Below are 16,907 nucleotides of genomic sequence, written 5' to 3' on the forward strand. Positions count from 1 at the left end.
AAGTGCTATAGAGAGAGAAAGAATGTTTTGTTTGTGTTCCTTAACAAAACCTACCTCTGTGTGGAGACGATACTCTCAAAATGCACCTTGCAAAAGTTGTGACGACTACCAAATGCACCACTCTGATAGAACAACAGTTTACGTATGGCAAAATCGACCTGGGGTTTGGAACAAAGGTAGCAGATTCTGAATTGTGGTAAGCATATTCAACCCAGGTGGCAAAATGGTAAAGACAAATTTACTAAAAATCAAAAGATGGGGTTTTATGGCAGTGATTTTCATCCCTTTTGGAGAATCACACTTGGGTATGTTCTGTCAACTCAAGGCATAGCAGAGAATTAAAAATATTTTCATGATGAATTTATTTTTTTAATTCATAGATCTTATATATCTCTGAAGAAAGGTATTAACACCTGTGGTTTATTTTTTATTGTTTAGGTTAATTTTGTTTTAATTAATTGTGATTGTCTAAGAGTTTTATATACTCCTGAACATTTTTTTTCTGGAACTCCTTTTTGAGATTTTTACATTTAATTTTACATTTTTAAATAATAAAAAAAAAGTTTTTGCTACAGGGAAATAATTCACTGCTGAAAGTTTTGTATTGACAGAGACAATTCTTCTTCCTTAATGATTGAAGGTGGATTTTCACTGATAGTAATGAGATACTGTTTTATGCCCTTAAAACCTCATGAATTAAGTCCATTTGACAAATCTTATTGAAAGACTGCTAAATGCAAGACTCTGATTTGTTCAAAATTCCATAAGTGTCATAATTGTCAGTGATTGTGTTACTGCATGCAGGTTCTTGTCCTGTCCTATTAGCCGAGCGAAATAACTTGGACATACACCACCGATTGCAAGGGAAACAAAGTGGGAATTCATTGTTTGCTCAAACAAGGAGCAGTGTGGGCCCTAACAGCCAAATGACCAGGAGCTCACCACCCCAGAGGAGGTGGGAGCTTTTCTGTCCTTGAGTCCCCAGAGGGCAGGGATTGGCGCCGGAAATCACAACCCCCCGAGCCCTCCCATGTCCATATTTGGAGAGCCGGGTGCTGAGTCTTGTTGCAAAGCAAGTGCGCATTGTGGGACTTCTCATTTTGCAAAGGGACTTGGGTACTGCAGTGTTCTGGAGAATATGTTCCCCTCCGATGCTCAGGTCCAGGGTCAAGTAAGGGCACGATTCCTTAGCTCCAGCACATGCGTCAAGATGCTGGCCCATGCATACGCAGGGTTCTGACACAGAATTCACACCATGGTGTGGTTGGGCCAAACCGCAGTTAGAGACCTTGGCTTGGTGGGCTGCAAGTGGAAGCGGGCAGGGGGAACCGCTGTGGAGGCTTCAGTTGCGTCCAAGAACAAGGTGATCTCTTTACTTTTTTATACTTTTCAGCTACAAAGTTGAGAACACAGCCTAGTATAATTCTTGCAGCGCGTATTGGGTGTTCAGCAAATCTGTATGCCTAAAGTTACCCTCTAGTGTTGACACTCCAGTGACAAAGCGAAGAATTAAATAGGTCATATTGCTGACACTGCTACCAATTTTGAAGCCGAAAGTTGAACAAGAAACACTGACTGAACTTGAATTATTAACGCTGATGTATCGTCTTTGGGTCTTGGATTAAAAGGATGTTGATCCTCTGTGATATTTTTACTTCTCAACAGAAATAATACTTCACCTTCTTGAGGTTTGAAAGCAAACAAGTGTTAGCTTTTTGTTTTCTTTACAACTATGAAGGGAAATAAGCTCTAAGCAGTTTCTGAGTTGTCTAATTTAACTACAACTTATTTTTAAAGCAAACTCGCTGCTGATGTAATTTTGAAAACTCTTGATTTGATGAATAAACTTAAGCAGCTGGTCGCTGGTCTGGAAGTAAGCTTTTACAAAATCCTTCAGGTGAGTTTAAACCTTTCAAACCTTGAAGTACATTCATATGTAAAGGCTTCCTAAAGTAAAGCTTTCTGTTTTAATATTACCTATCTTTTGAAGATGTTTTTCTTAGAATTGGCCATCAGAAGAAAGTTCAAAATTGTTAAGAGTCTTAAGTACTTATAGTATTCTCACTACACAGTTATTTTACATAATTTGACAGAAACTGAACGTAAGTGCTCCTGAATCCAATGCTCAGAGTGTTCGTTAGAGTGCTGCATCCTCAGCCTTTTCTTCCTTGTGTCCTACATGCAAGGTTCTTCTGTTTCTCTTTGCATTTGGAGGGGTGGTGGGGGGGTGCATGTATTTTGGGGGTTTTATGTTTGGTCGTGGTCGTGGTTCTAAGGGAACAGAGAGACTTCCGGAAGAAAAAGACTTGATTATGACTGATAATAAGATTAGTGGGGACGTGCAGAGAGTAGCTAACCAATTTCAGTGATAGTGGTAGCTCACTAAGAGCGCTAGATATCTACCTTGATACTCACAGCACCTGGCTTGTTACAGGTATCTAGCAAGCATGTGTGATTCATTTACTACACTTTGGAATCCAACAGAGATGGCTCTACAGTATGTGTAGTCGGGGTAGAAGCCAACACTAAAACCTTAGGCATGCTTGCGTGTTTTGAGAGCGTAATGCGTAAGATGCTGGGTTCAGGTGTCAGCGCCACCACTTGTTAGCCAGTGTGTCCTTGAGCCGGTTATTTCACCTCGCTGAGCTGCTGTTTCCCTGGCTGTAAAGTGGAGTAATAATTCTGTTCCCTGGGAGGAGTTAGGAAGGGTTACCGTGGAAGGTTATGAAAATAAATGCCAGATGTTAGCATAGTTCTTTGCAGTTGGGTTCTACTTGAGTGCTTCCATGACACTCAGCATTTAAAAATGGTGGTAATTATACAGGACTTGTATTTTAATATTTTCTTCGCTAATAACTTGATAATGTATGTTTTTTAAAAATTGGGTTAAACTGATTTTGTGTGAGTTCTTAGGAGATGCTTTTCATAATAGATAATTTGGGGGCCGCAGTGCTAACGTATTTACTGACATGAAGGACTCATACTTCAAGTATGATTGTTTCAGTCAGTACGTTTAGTTTGAGATGATTTGGATTTTGCTTTTATTTTATGGCTTTAATTTTGAAATGATTAAGCCATTTTTAACTTTTTCTTCTTTTAAATGATAGCTAGAAAAATAGTTCAAAAATTAGTTGTGGATGGGCTTTTAAATTTATCAGAATAAGATGATTTTCAAAGGCACAATTGAAAAGATTCAAAATGTTTGCTAGAACTTCTTTAAGCTAGCATTCACAATGACTGTGTGACAGTGTACACAGCCGTAGCAGGGCAAAGACTAATAATACATTGAAGCCCCAGATAAAGACACATTGGGGTTTGCCTGGAATTACTTTATGATTTAGCACCGCTTGCTCATCACACCCTTAAAGGCCTGGCATTGTTTATTCTTTCCCTTTCGCAAGATAACCTGCTTCTTACCTTTTGTTTTCTGATTTATTTAGGATTCACGTTTGATTACTCCTGTGGCTTTTGCTTTAACATCAGATAATAGAGAACAAGTACAGTCTGGACTGGGAATATTATTGGAAGCTGCTCCACTCCCAGATTTTCCTGCTTTGGCGTGAGTTGGAATCCTTTGCAGTGCACCTCTTGTGGTACTGGAATAGCCTGCTGTGTCTCTTTGGCAGCCCTCCATGCAGATAAATTAGCAAATAGAGTTGGATGTTTCACACTCTAATAGTCGATAATCTTTCAAATCATTTTAAAAAAGACAAGCTTTTGACTCTAACTGTAAAGTTCTGGCATATTCTCAGGCAGGGAAAAGCTAGCCCAGGTGCTTCACTGTATTATCGAGGCACTGTCCCTCTCGGACTCTCACCACCTATGTGTTTGGATGCTCTAACTCACATCCTATCACTGGACTTCCTCTGTAGAAAGTAAGTGAAAAGTAAACTTCCCTCTCATTGACCAGAACCTGGGTCACATGCCAAGGAGAGAGATCTACTAGGAGAACTACATGGGTGGAAAGTTCGGATGGGGTGAGGGAGAATTTCCGTAAAGAAAAATGGGTGCTTTTATCTCAAAATGAAATTGATGCTGGCAAGGCAAAACTGTCACTGTACTCATTAATTTCAAATAATAAAAGAATATTTGAAATTGTGTCTCAAAAATTTCAGGTTTTCAGGGCTGTCTCTAAAATTTGGCAAAATGTCTACTAGGGGATCTACTTTAATGAATTTTAAAAATTAAGTAGTTTATATAAATGAGCCTGTAAAAGTGGTTTGAATAACCTACTGAAGCATTTGGTGAGAATAAGTAAGACATCCTGTCTGCCAGGGTCGGCAAACTATAGCCCACAGATAGGTCATCTGTTTTTGTAAATAAAGTTTTATCAGTACACAGCCACATGTATTTTCATATTTTCTGTGTTGTCCCTGGCTGCTTTCACACTACAGCAGCAGAGTTGATTAGATACAACAGAGACTATATGGGCCCTCAAGCCTAAAATAGTTATTATCTGGTCTTTGAAGGAAAAGGTTGCTATCCCCTACAGAATGCTATTAACTGACCTAGCAAACGTTTTTTCAGAATAATATGTTGTTGCTGTTAGGTGCCATCAAGTTGGTTCCAACTCATAGCAACCCTGTGTACAACAGAATGAAACACTCCCTGGTCCTGCACCATCCTCACACACAATCGTTGTTTCGCTTGAGCCTATTGTTGCAGTCGCTGTGTCAATCCATCTCGTTGAGGGTCTTCCTCGTTTTCAGTGGCCCTCTGCTCTACCAATCATGAGTTCCTTCTCCAGGGACTGATCCCTCCTAATAACATGTCCAAAGTATGTGAGACGTCGTCTTGCCATCCTTGCTTCTAAGGAGCATTCTGGTTGTACTTCTTCCAAGGCAGATTTGTTCGTTCTTTTGGCAGTCCATGGTATATTCAGTATTCTTGGCCAACACCATAATTCAAAGGTGTCAGTTCTTCAGTCTTCCTTATTCATCGTCCAGCTTTCACATGCATATGAAGCGACTGAAAATACCACGGCTTGGGTCAGCTGCACCTTAGTCTTCAAAGTAACATCTTTGCTTTTCAACACTTTAAAGAGATCTCTTGCAGCAGATTTGCCCAATGTAGTGTGTCTTTTGATTTCTTGACTGCTGCTTCCATGGGTGTTGATTGTGGAGCCAAGTAAAATGAAATCCTTGACAACTTCAATCTTTTCTCCATTTGCCATGATGTTGTTCATTGGTCCAGTTGCGAGGATTTTTGTTTTCTTTATGTTGAGATGCAATCCGTACTGAAGGCTGTGATCTTTGATCTTCATCAGTAAGTGTTTCAAGTCCTCTTCACTTTCAGCAAGTAAGGTTGTGTCACCTGCATAACACAGGTTGTTAATGAGTCTTCCTCCAATCCTGATGCCCTGTTCTTCATATAGTCCAGCTTCTTGGATTATTTGCTCAGCATACAGATTGAATAAGTATGGTAAATGGATACAACCCTGACAGACAACTTTCCTGACTTTAGACCTGACTTTGAACGGAATAATATAGGTGGTCATAAGTCAAAAGTTGAAGAACTGTGGAATGTTTGGCCACATATTCAAACTTCCTTTTGTTTTGTAATACTTCTTTTTAAATAAATAATAGGCAAACAGGAAGCTTCTCTTTATTTTACAAGATAGAAGTGGTCACTGAAGCTGCTTCATTTTTTAGTGGCTTGCTTGCTTCAAGTGTGGTAATCTGATGTATGAAGCAAAACCCAGAAGCTTCAGAGTGGGAAGCTCCTGCCTCACTGGAAATGGGAATCTCATCCTCTGTGTGTGAGACCCTCCCAGCATTTTCACTGTGCTTTGGTTTTCCTCGTTTTACTTTTCTTGTAAATAATTTTCCTTGAGCACTAACTTACATGCCTATTTATGCTTACCATTTTATTTAATGCCCTTATTTGACGTTATCTTAGTTTAAAAAGGTGAATTTATATGTTGAGTTAGGTAGATGGATGGGTAAGTAGGTTTTTTTTTTAATTACTGTTGAAACACTTAGCGAACATGTAATGTGTGCCAGCTATGTGTCAGGCCCTCGTCTAGGCAGTTTGGATATTGCAGGAAATAAGACTAGATGCCTTCTGTCATGAGGTATACATTCTAGTTGAGAGATAAACAAAGAGTTTCCTATTGTGCATGTCTCTGTGGGGAGGGCTGGTTAGTATTTACATTATGTGGGGGATTAGTGAAGGCCTGTCTGAGGAGGTGAATTTGAACTGAGAAGGAACGGCCCTGTGCAGACCTGGTGAGAAGAATGTTCCAGATAAAGGAACAGCACATACAAGGCCCTGAAGCAGGAGTTTTAAAGGGCAGAATGCAGGTCCGATTGGTTAGAGCACACCCAGTGAGCAGGGGCAGGGGGAAGGATATAGAAAGGCCAGGTAGTATTGCCCATGGTAAGACAGGTGCTCTGACCAGTAACTTTGTACTGTATTTTTAGAAATAGTCCACACTCACAAACGTTCTTCAGTGCCTCCAAGAGGTGGGGTTTCTGAATGGTTGTGGTTGAAAATGGGGTGAGTCCTCCTGCAGATTTAAGATATTTCCTAAAACCTTGCTTCATCGTGGTCTCCAAGAAGATTACGTAAAAGTATTTGAACACTTCTTTAAAAAAAAAAAAAAAGGGGGGTGGGGAAGGTGCCCTGGTGGCACAGTGGTTAAGAGCTCAGCTGCTAACCAAAAAGTCAGCAGTTCGAACCTACCAGCTGCTCCTCGGAAACCCCTTGGGGCAGTTCTGCTCTGTCTTGTAGGGTCATTATGAGTTGGTATCAACTTGGCAGCAACAGATTTTTTGGTTTTGGTATTCTAAAAAAAAGACCCATTCTAAAAGATTCCTGCATTCTGCACTAACTCTTTCTTTTGCTTTATTTTTATCTGATTATTTCTTTCTCCTTTTTGATCCTGCCATTCAGACTTGGAGAAAGTATAGCAGCAAACAATGCCTATAGACAACAGGAAGCAGACCGTATGCCCAGAAGAGCGCCTTTGCAGTCATTAAACCACAGCTTCCCAGCGTCAGTGAAGTGTTTAACTCCTCCCCTTTTGAAGGATAATGTTCCTGGATTGAACATTGAGGAATTAATAGAGAAGCTTCAGTCTGGAGTGGTGGTGAGTGATAAATGATAATTATAAATAGGGTTAAAGTGGTACATACCAGCCAAATGACAACCCTGGTTATAACATTTATTTAAACAGCTTTAGATGCATATTCCATCACTGAAATCTTAACCTTTTTAGGTTTATTTTAGAATATAAAAGTAACAATTTTCTGGAAAGTTTGGGAAGAAAGGAAGACTCAGTCATAAAATTCCGACATTTTAACACATTTGCCGTTCTTTTCCTAATTGCCCCACACCCCACAGCTTAAGAAATACCTTTAAAATTCCCACGAGCGTATCAAATCTTACCTCGAAATTGTTCTGCAATGTCCGGGTTAGTGACTGCTTCTGACCCACCCAATATGGCATTAATTGTTTTATTTTGTTATTCATTAAATTTTAATTATTTAGATTCATGGTAGGCATTTATTTGTTATTTATTTGTCTAATGTTGAAGTTTTCTGACCTTTGAACTCTGTTATATTAAAACCTAGGTAAAGGATCAGATTAACGACGTGAGGATTTCGGACATAATGGATATATATGAGATGAAATTGTCCACTTTAGCCGTGAGTGCTAACTTATTTAATTATGTGTAACAATTAAACTTCAATAAATGTTTTTTCTGCAATTGATGACGGTCAGTGGTATATTTTCTTATAGTCCAAAGAAAGCAGGCTACAAGATCTCTTGGAAGCAAAAGCTCTAGCCCTTGCACAAGCCGATAGACTGATTGCTCAGTATCGCTGTCAAAGAACTCAAGCAGAGACTGAGGTATGTACGACATTAAAACATGCCTGATTAGTAGAAAAATAAATAATGAAGTAAAACATGTACCCAAAAAATCAAACCCATTGCCATCAAGTTGATTCCAACTCATAGCGACCCTGTAGGACTGAGTAGAACTGCCCCACAGGGTTTCCGAGGCTGTAATGCTTACAGAAACAGACTGCCACAGCTTTCTCCCATGGAGCATCCAGTGAGCTGGAACTTCCAGCCTTTTGATGAGCAGCTGAGCACTTTAACCACTATGCTACCAGGGCTCCTAAAACATGTACAAAATACTAATTATATGCTTTTTACTCTAACAGAAATTCTTCTCAGCATTTGACACAGGTACTCCCTCTATCTTGAAACTCCCCTTTAATTTTGGTTACGTCATTATTTTCTGATCTTTTTTCTATCCTTTGGATATTCTTCAATATACGTTATGAGCCTCTCTTCTTCCACTAAACTCTTCAGCGTTGAGGTTGCCCAAGATTCTGTTCTGTGCCCTTTTTCCCTTCTTACGTGATTCATGGTTTCAACCATTACCAAAATGTTGATGCCCCAGTTTTTTGTCTAGCCCAGATCTTTTGCTAAGCACTAAAAGCCTGTGTACCTCCATTTAGATATGTAGCAAACACTTTCAGCTCAGCGTAATGAGCCCTGAACTCATCACCTCGCCCCTTTTTAAAAATTTCTTTGTTTTGTATTCCACCTGCTGCTGTTAGAGTTGTCCGATAAGAAACCTGGAAACCATGCAGTTTACCTCCCACAATTAATCATTTGCCATGTCTCGTTGCTTCTTCCTCCTCAGTATTCCTCATTTCTGCCTCATCCCTGTTCCCACCGCTGTGCTGTCTGGGTCAGCCCCGTTCCATTTTCCACATGAGTCACAGCAGTCTCCTAGTTGGTCTTCCTACTTCAGTCTAGCACCCTCTTCCCAATCGCCCTCTACGCTGCCACCAAGGTGCTGTCTCCCTTGTGTTTATCCTTCCCCCCAACACACACACACACACACATCTTTCTGAGGCAGTAATCTGATCCTGTCACTCCTGTGCTGAGTATCCTCCATAGTGCTCCCCACTGCTCTCAGAATATAATCTATATTCCTGAGTTTGGAGTACAAGGATCCTAACTACTTGTCAGGCGTCATCTTGCAATGCCACTCGCTCTCTGCAGTCAGCCATATTAGACCAGTTTGCAGTTCCAGAACCTGCCATACACCTGCGTTTACCTGCCTTTGCACTTGCTGTTTCCTCTGTCTGGAGCACTTTTTCCTCTCTTTCTTTGCCTAACTCATATTCCTTCAGATTTCATTTTAAATACCTCCATTTCCCAGAACCTTTCTCTGACCTTTCTCTTCCTGCATATGTGTTTGTTGATCCTTCCTTTAACCATTTGCACTGTGCTTAACTCCATATCACACTTATCCCATATGGAAACTATTATCTCCCTGCCCTCTCCATCATGACGTCAGGGACAGTTTCCGTATAGCCAGGCCTAGTGTAGCACTCAGTACGTGGTGAGTGCTTTTAGGTTTGGCATTATGCTAAGTAAATAAAAACCAAGATAATAAAGGCATTATATTGTACATTAGGTCCCCAGGCAGTGCAAACAGTTTGTACTCAACTTTTAACCAAAAGGTTGGCAGTTCAAACCCAGCAGCACTGCAGAAGAAAGGCCTAGCAACCTGCTTCCATAAAAAATTACAGCCAAGAAAACTGTATGCAGCCGTTCTACTCTAATACATGAGGTCGCCATCAGTTGGAGCCAATTTAATGACAATGAGTTTGTTTCCCAGCAGATGCAAATGAATCTAGACAATTGATATCATTTGTAATGAATTATAATAAAGTTTTTCTGGCTTTTGCAAGAGGCATTAAAATCAGTGATAAGTAAAATACCTTTTAAATCCTTTTGGAATAAAGATATTCTAAAAAATATAAATAAATCCTATCGTATTCTTTTTTTCTTATTTTAACATGGGTGCATTATCTTCACAGGTCTGTTGAATTTTTCATAAATTCCAAGAAAGAAAATTAGTGGTATTAAAAACCCCTCTCCTTATAAGCCACATTATTGTATTCTGTGTCTATTAGACACGTCTTGCATTTTATTAAAGAGTGTAGTGTTTTATCAATGTTATTGGAAAGGCTTCTTATAAAAGTATCCCTAAATAATTGGGATTACTGCATTACATTCTATATTATAAAAGCAGAGAAGGGCTTAGGCATTTAACTGGCATGGTAGAATAAGTAGTATTTAGGGTTGGTGGGGAGTTCACTTCTCATTCTGGTTGCTTTTCTGCTTCAATATGTTTCGTGTCAGATTGTTTTGTATCAATTGTAGGTCGTTTTCCCTGAATTTTCACACATTCACTTTAAGCATCTGTAATGGAGCTAAGGTCTTATTCTTACCTGAAATGGAATAACTGATGTCTGCAAATTGTGTTTTGACATCTAAACCCAAGGACTCTACCCTTTTAGTTGAGTATTATATGTAAAATTTATAAGCCAAGAGCCACCATCATGTTACAATTATTCATTTATTTCCATTAATCTGCTTATAATGAGAAGGTTGTTATTAGAGCAGTCTATTAAATAAACTATATCAGTATCAGATTTATTAGAAGTAGCTAAGTAGTCAATATATTTGACTAATACAACCTTACATAGCCCAACAGATGCTAGCCTATGAGTTGTTTGGTAAATCTTCTGAATTGTAGAAATGGAGCATATTATGTAAATAATGTTGCAAAAGTCTGTGTTCTTCTGTTTCATTTTAAGGCACGGACACTTGCGAGTATGTTGAGAGAAGTTGAGAGAAAAAATGAAGAGCTTGGTGTGTTGCTGAAGTCACAGCAGGTTGAATCAGAAAGAGCCCAGAGTGATATTGAGCACCTCTTTCAGCATAATAGGAAGTTAGAGTCTGTGGCTGAAGAACATGAAATACTGACAAAGTCTTACATGGAACTTCTTCAGAGGTAAATTAATAAAGTAAAAGTTTCTGTATAAGGTTAGAACCTAGAACGAACCCACACTGTTTCTTTTTTTGTGGCCCTAAAATCTTTTCTGAATCATTTCGTGTGTTCTGATCATATCATAAAGTTCAGTAGTGAGCGAGAAACTAAGTCCTAGTGAAATGAAGTATTGATTCCTCAAACGCAGTGTTGAAGTTGGAAACAGAATACAGGTCTGTCTCCTTCCGGGTGACTCTGCTTTTATTTCTTCATATAGTCATTTGGGGCATAAGTTCCACATGATAATTTTTTTTGTCTATTTTATTCACTAACAAATCCGTAGGGTCTAAAACAGGGCTTGATAGTCAGCCCCTCCATACGTATTTGTTGAATGCACTGGATTATAAAAATAAAAGCACTCTGAGGAACTTACTTATTGTTTTAAGATTGGTTAAGATTTGTAAAAAATGTCCCACTGTTAACATGCTATTAATACAAAAAGGTAGAATTTTATTTAGCTTTGCAAGGCCCACAGGCTTAGTTGCCCACCAATTAAAAATGAAGGGCAGAAAATGAATAGCATCTAGAAAACTTGTGACAAGGTGATTTCCAAATAGGACGTTTTCCCTTCTTTTTTTTTCCAAAGTCTGGTTGTTTGAGGCAGCACAAGTAGAATGCATGATTAATACAAGAAGTAGTCTAAGATAAATATGTGATTTCCAGAACCTACTGAGGAATCCCTGGGTGGTACAAATGGTTAAGCACTCAACTACTAGCCAAAATATTGGCAGTTCAAACCCACCCAGAGGCGCCACGAAAGACAGGCTGGCGTCTGCTTCCAAAAGGTCACAGCCTTGAAAACCCTACGGAGCAGTTCTGCTCTGACACACGTGGGGTTGCCATGAGTCGCATTCCACTCAGTTGTGGCTAACAACAGCAGAGCCTACTTATGAAGTAACTTCAAGCCTTGAAGAGCCAGGCGGGTTAACAAGTAAATGAACCTGGTTGGGGAAAGGCCATTTGTAATCATAGAGACTATCTAAAGGCATTCAAATTTTTGAAAATCCTATGTAGGGCAAATAAACACTTCTGCTGGCCAATTTTGGACAGTGCCGCCAGTTTTTTATCTTTGTACTTAGTGAAATATAAGGAGTATTTTATGATTGAGATAGTTGAGTTTCAGAGTATCACCTTAGAGTTTCATCTGTGTTATCTTGCAGGTAAAGATGCAGAGCTTTAAAGGGCAAAAGAAATTTAGAATCCCAAACTTCCTAATTACTAGAAATATTTATTCATTGATTTGACATTTTTAATTAAACACGTATCATACCCAAGAGGCTAATGAATGATAACATCATTAATTTTTTTAAAGCGTTATTCTTTTATAATTGTTTTAATTTCTAGACTTAACTCTAATGATATCTGTACGTATTTTATAGCAAATTATGTAATGCAATATCATCTGTGAAATAAAGCTCTATAAAAATACCTATAAAGATGAGGTTAATACTCCACGTGTTCGCATTTCACGGTAGTGTTTACATCAGTCAGCAAAGACGTATCTTTACAGCCTTTTAGAGTTGATATAATTCTGTGCCCTACAGTATATACAATTTAGTTAGAAGAAATAATAAACACTGTGCTTTAAGAGTTTCTCTTCTCCATCATATGTTTTTCTCCTTTAAGATATCCATGTATCTGTTTTCTTTTCAGGAATGAAACTACAGAAAAGAAAAATAAAGATTTACAGATCACATGTGAATCTCTGAATAAACAGATAGAGACAGTGAAAAAGTTGAATGAATCACTCAAGCAACAAAATGAAAAGTAAAAATCTCCAGTTCTTTCTTCTAATTTATTTTGGATTTTTCAAAAACAATAATTCTCTTTCTCTGCAGAACATTGTTTATTAAAAAATACATTTGGCAGAATTTAAGAGTAATTACTGTTCCTGTAAAACTTTTGCTTAAACTTCTTGTTGGGGAGAAGTGGCATGGTTCATTGATTTTTTTTTTTTTTCTTTTCCCCTACATTTTTTTTATAACCTCAGAACTATTGCCCAATTAACAGAGAAGGAAGAACAAAGAAAAGAAGTACAGAACCTGCTAGCAGACAGAGAGTGTAAACTAGCAAGTAAGTAGCTCCTTATTTGTTAAATTGTTTCTTAACAAATCTTATGTTGAAAGAAAAGCGTGAATGATTTTTATTTTGCTTTTTCATTATTTTCCAGTTCTCTTGTTTTTTTAAACCATAAACCACATCCTAAACAGCTTCTCTTGTCTTGCCACAACATTTCACCAAAGCAGTTTATTTGGGGAGGTCAAATTGAAATTTGGGGCTTATAGGAAGTGATTGCCCTTTATAAAATAATTTTTTTTTTTTAAGAAACACAACAGCAGGTGGCAGTGCTAGGTAACTTTTAGTTTCTAGCTTCTTAATGGTACCAAACCCATCGCCTTCAAGTGGATACTGACTCACAACAACCCTATAGGACAGAGTACAGCTGCCCTTTAGGGTTTCCAAGGAGTGCCTGGTGGATTCAAACTGCCGACCTCTTGGTTAGCAGCTGTAGCTCTTAACCACTTACGCCACCAGGATTCTTCCAAAAAAAAAAAAAATGGTAGTAGCTGTGAAATGATTCACAAAAACTTGTTTTTCTAACTAACTTGCCTTGGAGCAGAGATACCTACCTGTATTATTTTTGATTGTTTTCTCTCTCCCTTTCTCTGCTAACCCTTAAACTCTGAGGACCGTCCTTTTCTTCTCTACTGTATGTTATGTTTAGAGTAGAGGAAAAGGGAAACACATGGGGATTTTGCACTTTCTGTTTTATACTTGTATAAATCAAAAAGAAACCTGCTACTATCAAGTTGATTCCGACTCATAGCAACCCTATAGGACAGAGTGGAACTGCCCCATAGAATTTCCAAGGAGGCCTGCTGGATTTGAACTGCAAACCTTAACCACTATGCCACCAGGATTTCCTAATACTTGTATAGGAGGCGGGTTTCGTAGTGTTTTCTATTCAGTACGTACTGTAAAGTTTATATTTCCAGCAAGATTTTTTGTGATCTGCCTAGACATTTTTTCTCGTATAATAGCTACTAATCCTTTTCAGAGTAATACCAATAAAAGACCTCTGAGATACAGCCAACTGTTTATTTGTTTGCTTTTTAAGACTTGCAACAAAAAGCAGTAGTACAAGAAGAAAAGATTGAAACTTTACAAAAAGAAAAGGAAGATAAGGAAGAAACCATTGACATCCTTAGAAAAGAATTAAGCAGAACAGAACAGATAAGAAAAGAGTTGAGCATAAAGGTAAGAGCCTGTTCAAGTTTTCCTTTGCGGTAAAGTGATGAAGTCTTATTTTATGTGAAGGGTGGACTTGGGCAGCTAATATTCTGTTTCCTTAGTAATTTTGTTTAGAAGATATTAGGATCTCAAAGTGGTTTGACTCATTTATTATGAAATCCCTCTCACAATGTGAAAACCTGTATTTCCTAAAATCATCCAACATATATTAAGTACATACTGTGTGCCAGCACTTAGCTGCTTTCAGGTGGGCAAAGCATACAGCAAGGGGCCCCCAGTTCTTGGTGTCACAAACAGGTAGCTGTATAAAGTATATAGCCTGCGGCGCTTTGCTTATAGGGACGGTAATAATAATAGCTCAGATTTGTTTGGAACTTTATAATTGGCAAAGGAGTCTTAAACATTTGCTTTTTTAATCTTCCTCACTGTAACAAATATTAAATATAAATATTTTCAACTTACAAATGAAGAAACTGAGTCTCCGGTTAAGTTACTTGCTCAAAGTCACACCGTCAATAAATGACAAAATAGACTTAAATATTCTGAATTGAAGTCCCACGGCTCTTTCTACATTATCATCGTTGTGTACCTTGAGTAGTAGCTGTGAATAGTGCTTTCTGACCCATTGACTTACTACCAGGCAGACGAGAACAGAGCAGGATTAAACAGCTGTCTGAACTACTACAGAGCATGAGTGAAAGAAAAGGCATAAAATTTAACGGCATATTCAGATTTCCTGGCTCTGCTTTAATGTGATTATTTTCATAGTAATTCTAAGTAGAAGTATGTAGTATTTTCAGCATCATTTCAGCTGCTACGTTGACTGAAAAAGGCAAGTTGAAAGCATCTTCCCAATTTGTATTTTATTGTTTAATGATTATTTATCTTAAACTTTTCATGTAAAAAAGTTGACTAAAATATAATCCATACTTATAATGTGTCTTTTGATGTGGTTATCTTACAAATAAAAGATAAAGACACCTTAAAATCTCTGTGGAGAGAGAGTATGCTAAGTTGTTTTTTTCCCCCTCTTCCCCATCCCTTAGGCTTCCTCCCTAGAAGTTCAAAAGGCCCAATTAGCAAGTCGTTTGGAAGAAAAAGAATCTCTGGTGAAACTTCAACAAGAGGAACTGAACAAACACTCGCACATGATAGCCATGATCCACAGCCTAAGTGGTGGGAAAATAAACCCAGAGACCGTGAATCTCAGTATATAGACATGATGGCGTGTGGAGTCTGTCGTCTAATATTTTTCATTTGTTTATTTGTTGTGGGGTAGGGGAGGCAAGGCGTGACTCCAAAACAATAGGAAATTATTATCCAGTGATTAATTTAGTAAAGATCCTGACCTGATACATGTTTTTATTTGCTTTTTTTTAAATAGATATTTTTAAAGTTTTCCTTTCTATTTCTGGCTTCTTCTATTGTGTAAAGCTTTCTTTGGTTCTTACATCAGGATATTCTTATCACGCTGTCATCATGTTTCTGCTTTCCATTCTCTTTTTATCTTATTTATTCTCATTTGTGACTATTTTGATTTTCAAATCAAACTTTCATGATATAACAATGCTAAAGATTCTTAAATTAAAAATACAATTGATAAAAAGAGAAAAGGTACAGTATTGCTAGAGAAGTTTTTCTCTACAGTAGCACTAAAGAAATAGAATAATTTTTATTACGTCATTTAAGATGTATGTCATATGTTCTAAATTTGAAAAAAGATCCAATGAATAGCTATCAGAAGTAATGTAGAATTAAAAAATAGCTGTGTTAAATGATTACATTGTCATATAAAGAACTATGTGATAACTTATAGAATTTTTTATATCCAGTTTTTTTATTCTTTTTAAAATGGTGCATATTGACTCACCATATCACTTCCAATCAATGAATGAATTTCTTATGATTTCCATAAGAATAATTCCAATTCTGTTTTTGCTACATATTTAGAAATTCAGTGTTTGCTGTTAATTCTGATGTGAATTGCATTTAATGTATTATCTTAGAGCTAAATAGTTTCTAATTGGACCATTTTATTTTAAAAGAATAGGTTAAATATCTTTATTCACATATTTCTTGAGTACAAGGGAATTTTTCAGTATTTTTCATTTGAATCAAATGATGTAAGTAGTGTGTTTATGAAAAGTATTCGTATCAATATTTTGATATTACCACCATTCATTTTAGCATTTTCTTCTATAGCTGCTTGTTTTTAGTGAGTTTAGAAGCATACTTCTAATTTTTAACCATAGTATATCTGAATTTATGTTTAGAATATTTGTATACCTTTTGTACAGTTTTGCAAATTTTTAAACATTGTGCAGAGTAAAACGTGTTAAATTGCTGCTTGTTCTGTAGAGGTACATTCCGTTTTCTTTTGAAGCAACATACATTTTCAGTTTAATATGAAAAAATGTTTAAATGCATGGATATGACCGAAAAACTAAAAGTAGACTTTCATCTTGCCTAGGTTTTGCCTTAGTTTTGTAAAATAAGTGAGTGAATTAATAAAAAGTTCTGGGGAAAATCAAACAATTTAGAAACTCTTGTCAAGACATTGAGCCTAGCCCAGTGCTACCCAGTAGAACTTCTCTGTAGTAATGGAAATACTCTAGATCTGTGCAGTCAGGTATCACAGCTATTAGCCATGTGTGGCTGTTGGGTACTTGCCATGTGGCTAGTGCAACCGAAGAGCTAAATTTTAAATTTTATCTAATTTTAATTAATTTAACATTAAATAGTCACCCTGCTAGTTAATACAGATCTAGCCCATTCTTGCAAGTACACATTT

General features: G+C 37.5%; 1 protein-coding gene across 3 annotated transcripts in view; it reads left to right on the plus strand.

The window, feature by feature from the left end:
- Nucleotides 1–15,469, plus strand: part of CIP2A (cellular inhibitor of PP2A) — a 42,498-nt gene extending 27,029 nt beyond the window's left edge. For all 3 annotated transcript variants that reach the window (XM_010598621.3, XM_064273007.1, XM_064273006.1), the window contains 11 exons: nt 55–196; nt 1,798–1,897; nt 3,441–3,559; nt 6,895–7,090; nt 7,575–7,649; nt 7,744–7,854; nt 10,632–10,828; nt 12,518–12,631; nt 12,855–12,937; nt 13,983–14,122; nt 15,163–15,469. In XM_010598621.3, coding sequence (XP_010596923.3) covers nt 55–196; nt 1,798–1,897; nt 3,441–3,559; nt 6,895–7,090; nt 7,575–7,649; nt 7,744–7,854; nt 10,632–10,828; nt 12,518–12,631; nt 12,855–12,937; nt 13,983–14,122; nt 15,163–15,333 — 1,448 coding nt within the window. In that variant the 3' untranslated portion in view covers nt 15,334–15,469. The remainder of the gene's footprint in view (nt 1–54; nt 197–1,797; nt 1,898–3,440; nt 3,560–6,894; nt 7,091–7,574; nt 7,650–7,743; nt 7,855–10,631; nt 10,829–12,517; nt 12,632–12,854; nt 12,938–13,982; nt 14,123–15,162) is intronic.
- The last annotated feature ends 1,438 nt before the right edge of the window (nt 15,470–16,907 follow it).

The sequence above is a fragment of the Loxodonta africana genome, chromosome 20 (genome assembly GCF_030014295.1).
Source record: "Loxodonta africana isolate mLoxAfr1 chromosome 20, mLoxAfr1.hap2, whole genome shotgun sequence".
NCBI classification, from domain to species: domain Eukaryota; kingdom Metazoa; phylum Chordata; class Mammalia; order Proboscidea; family Elephantidae; genus Loxodonta; species Loxodonta africana.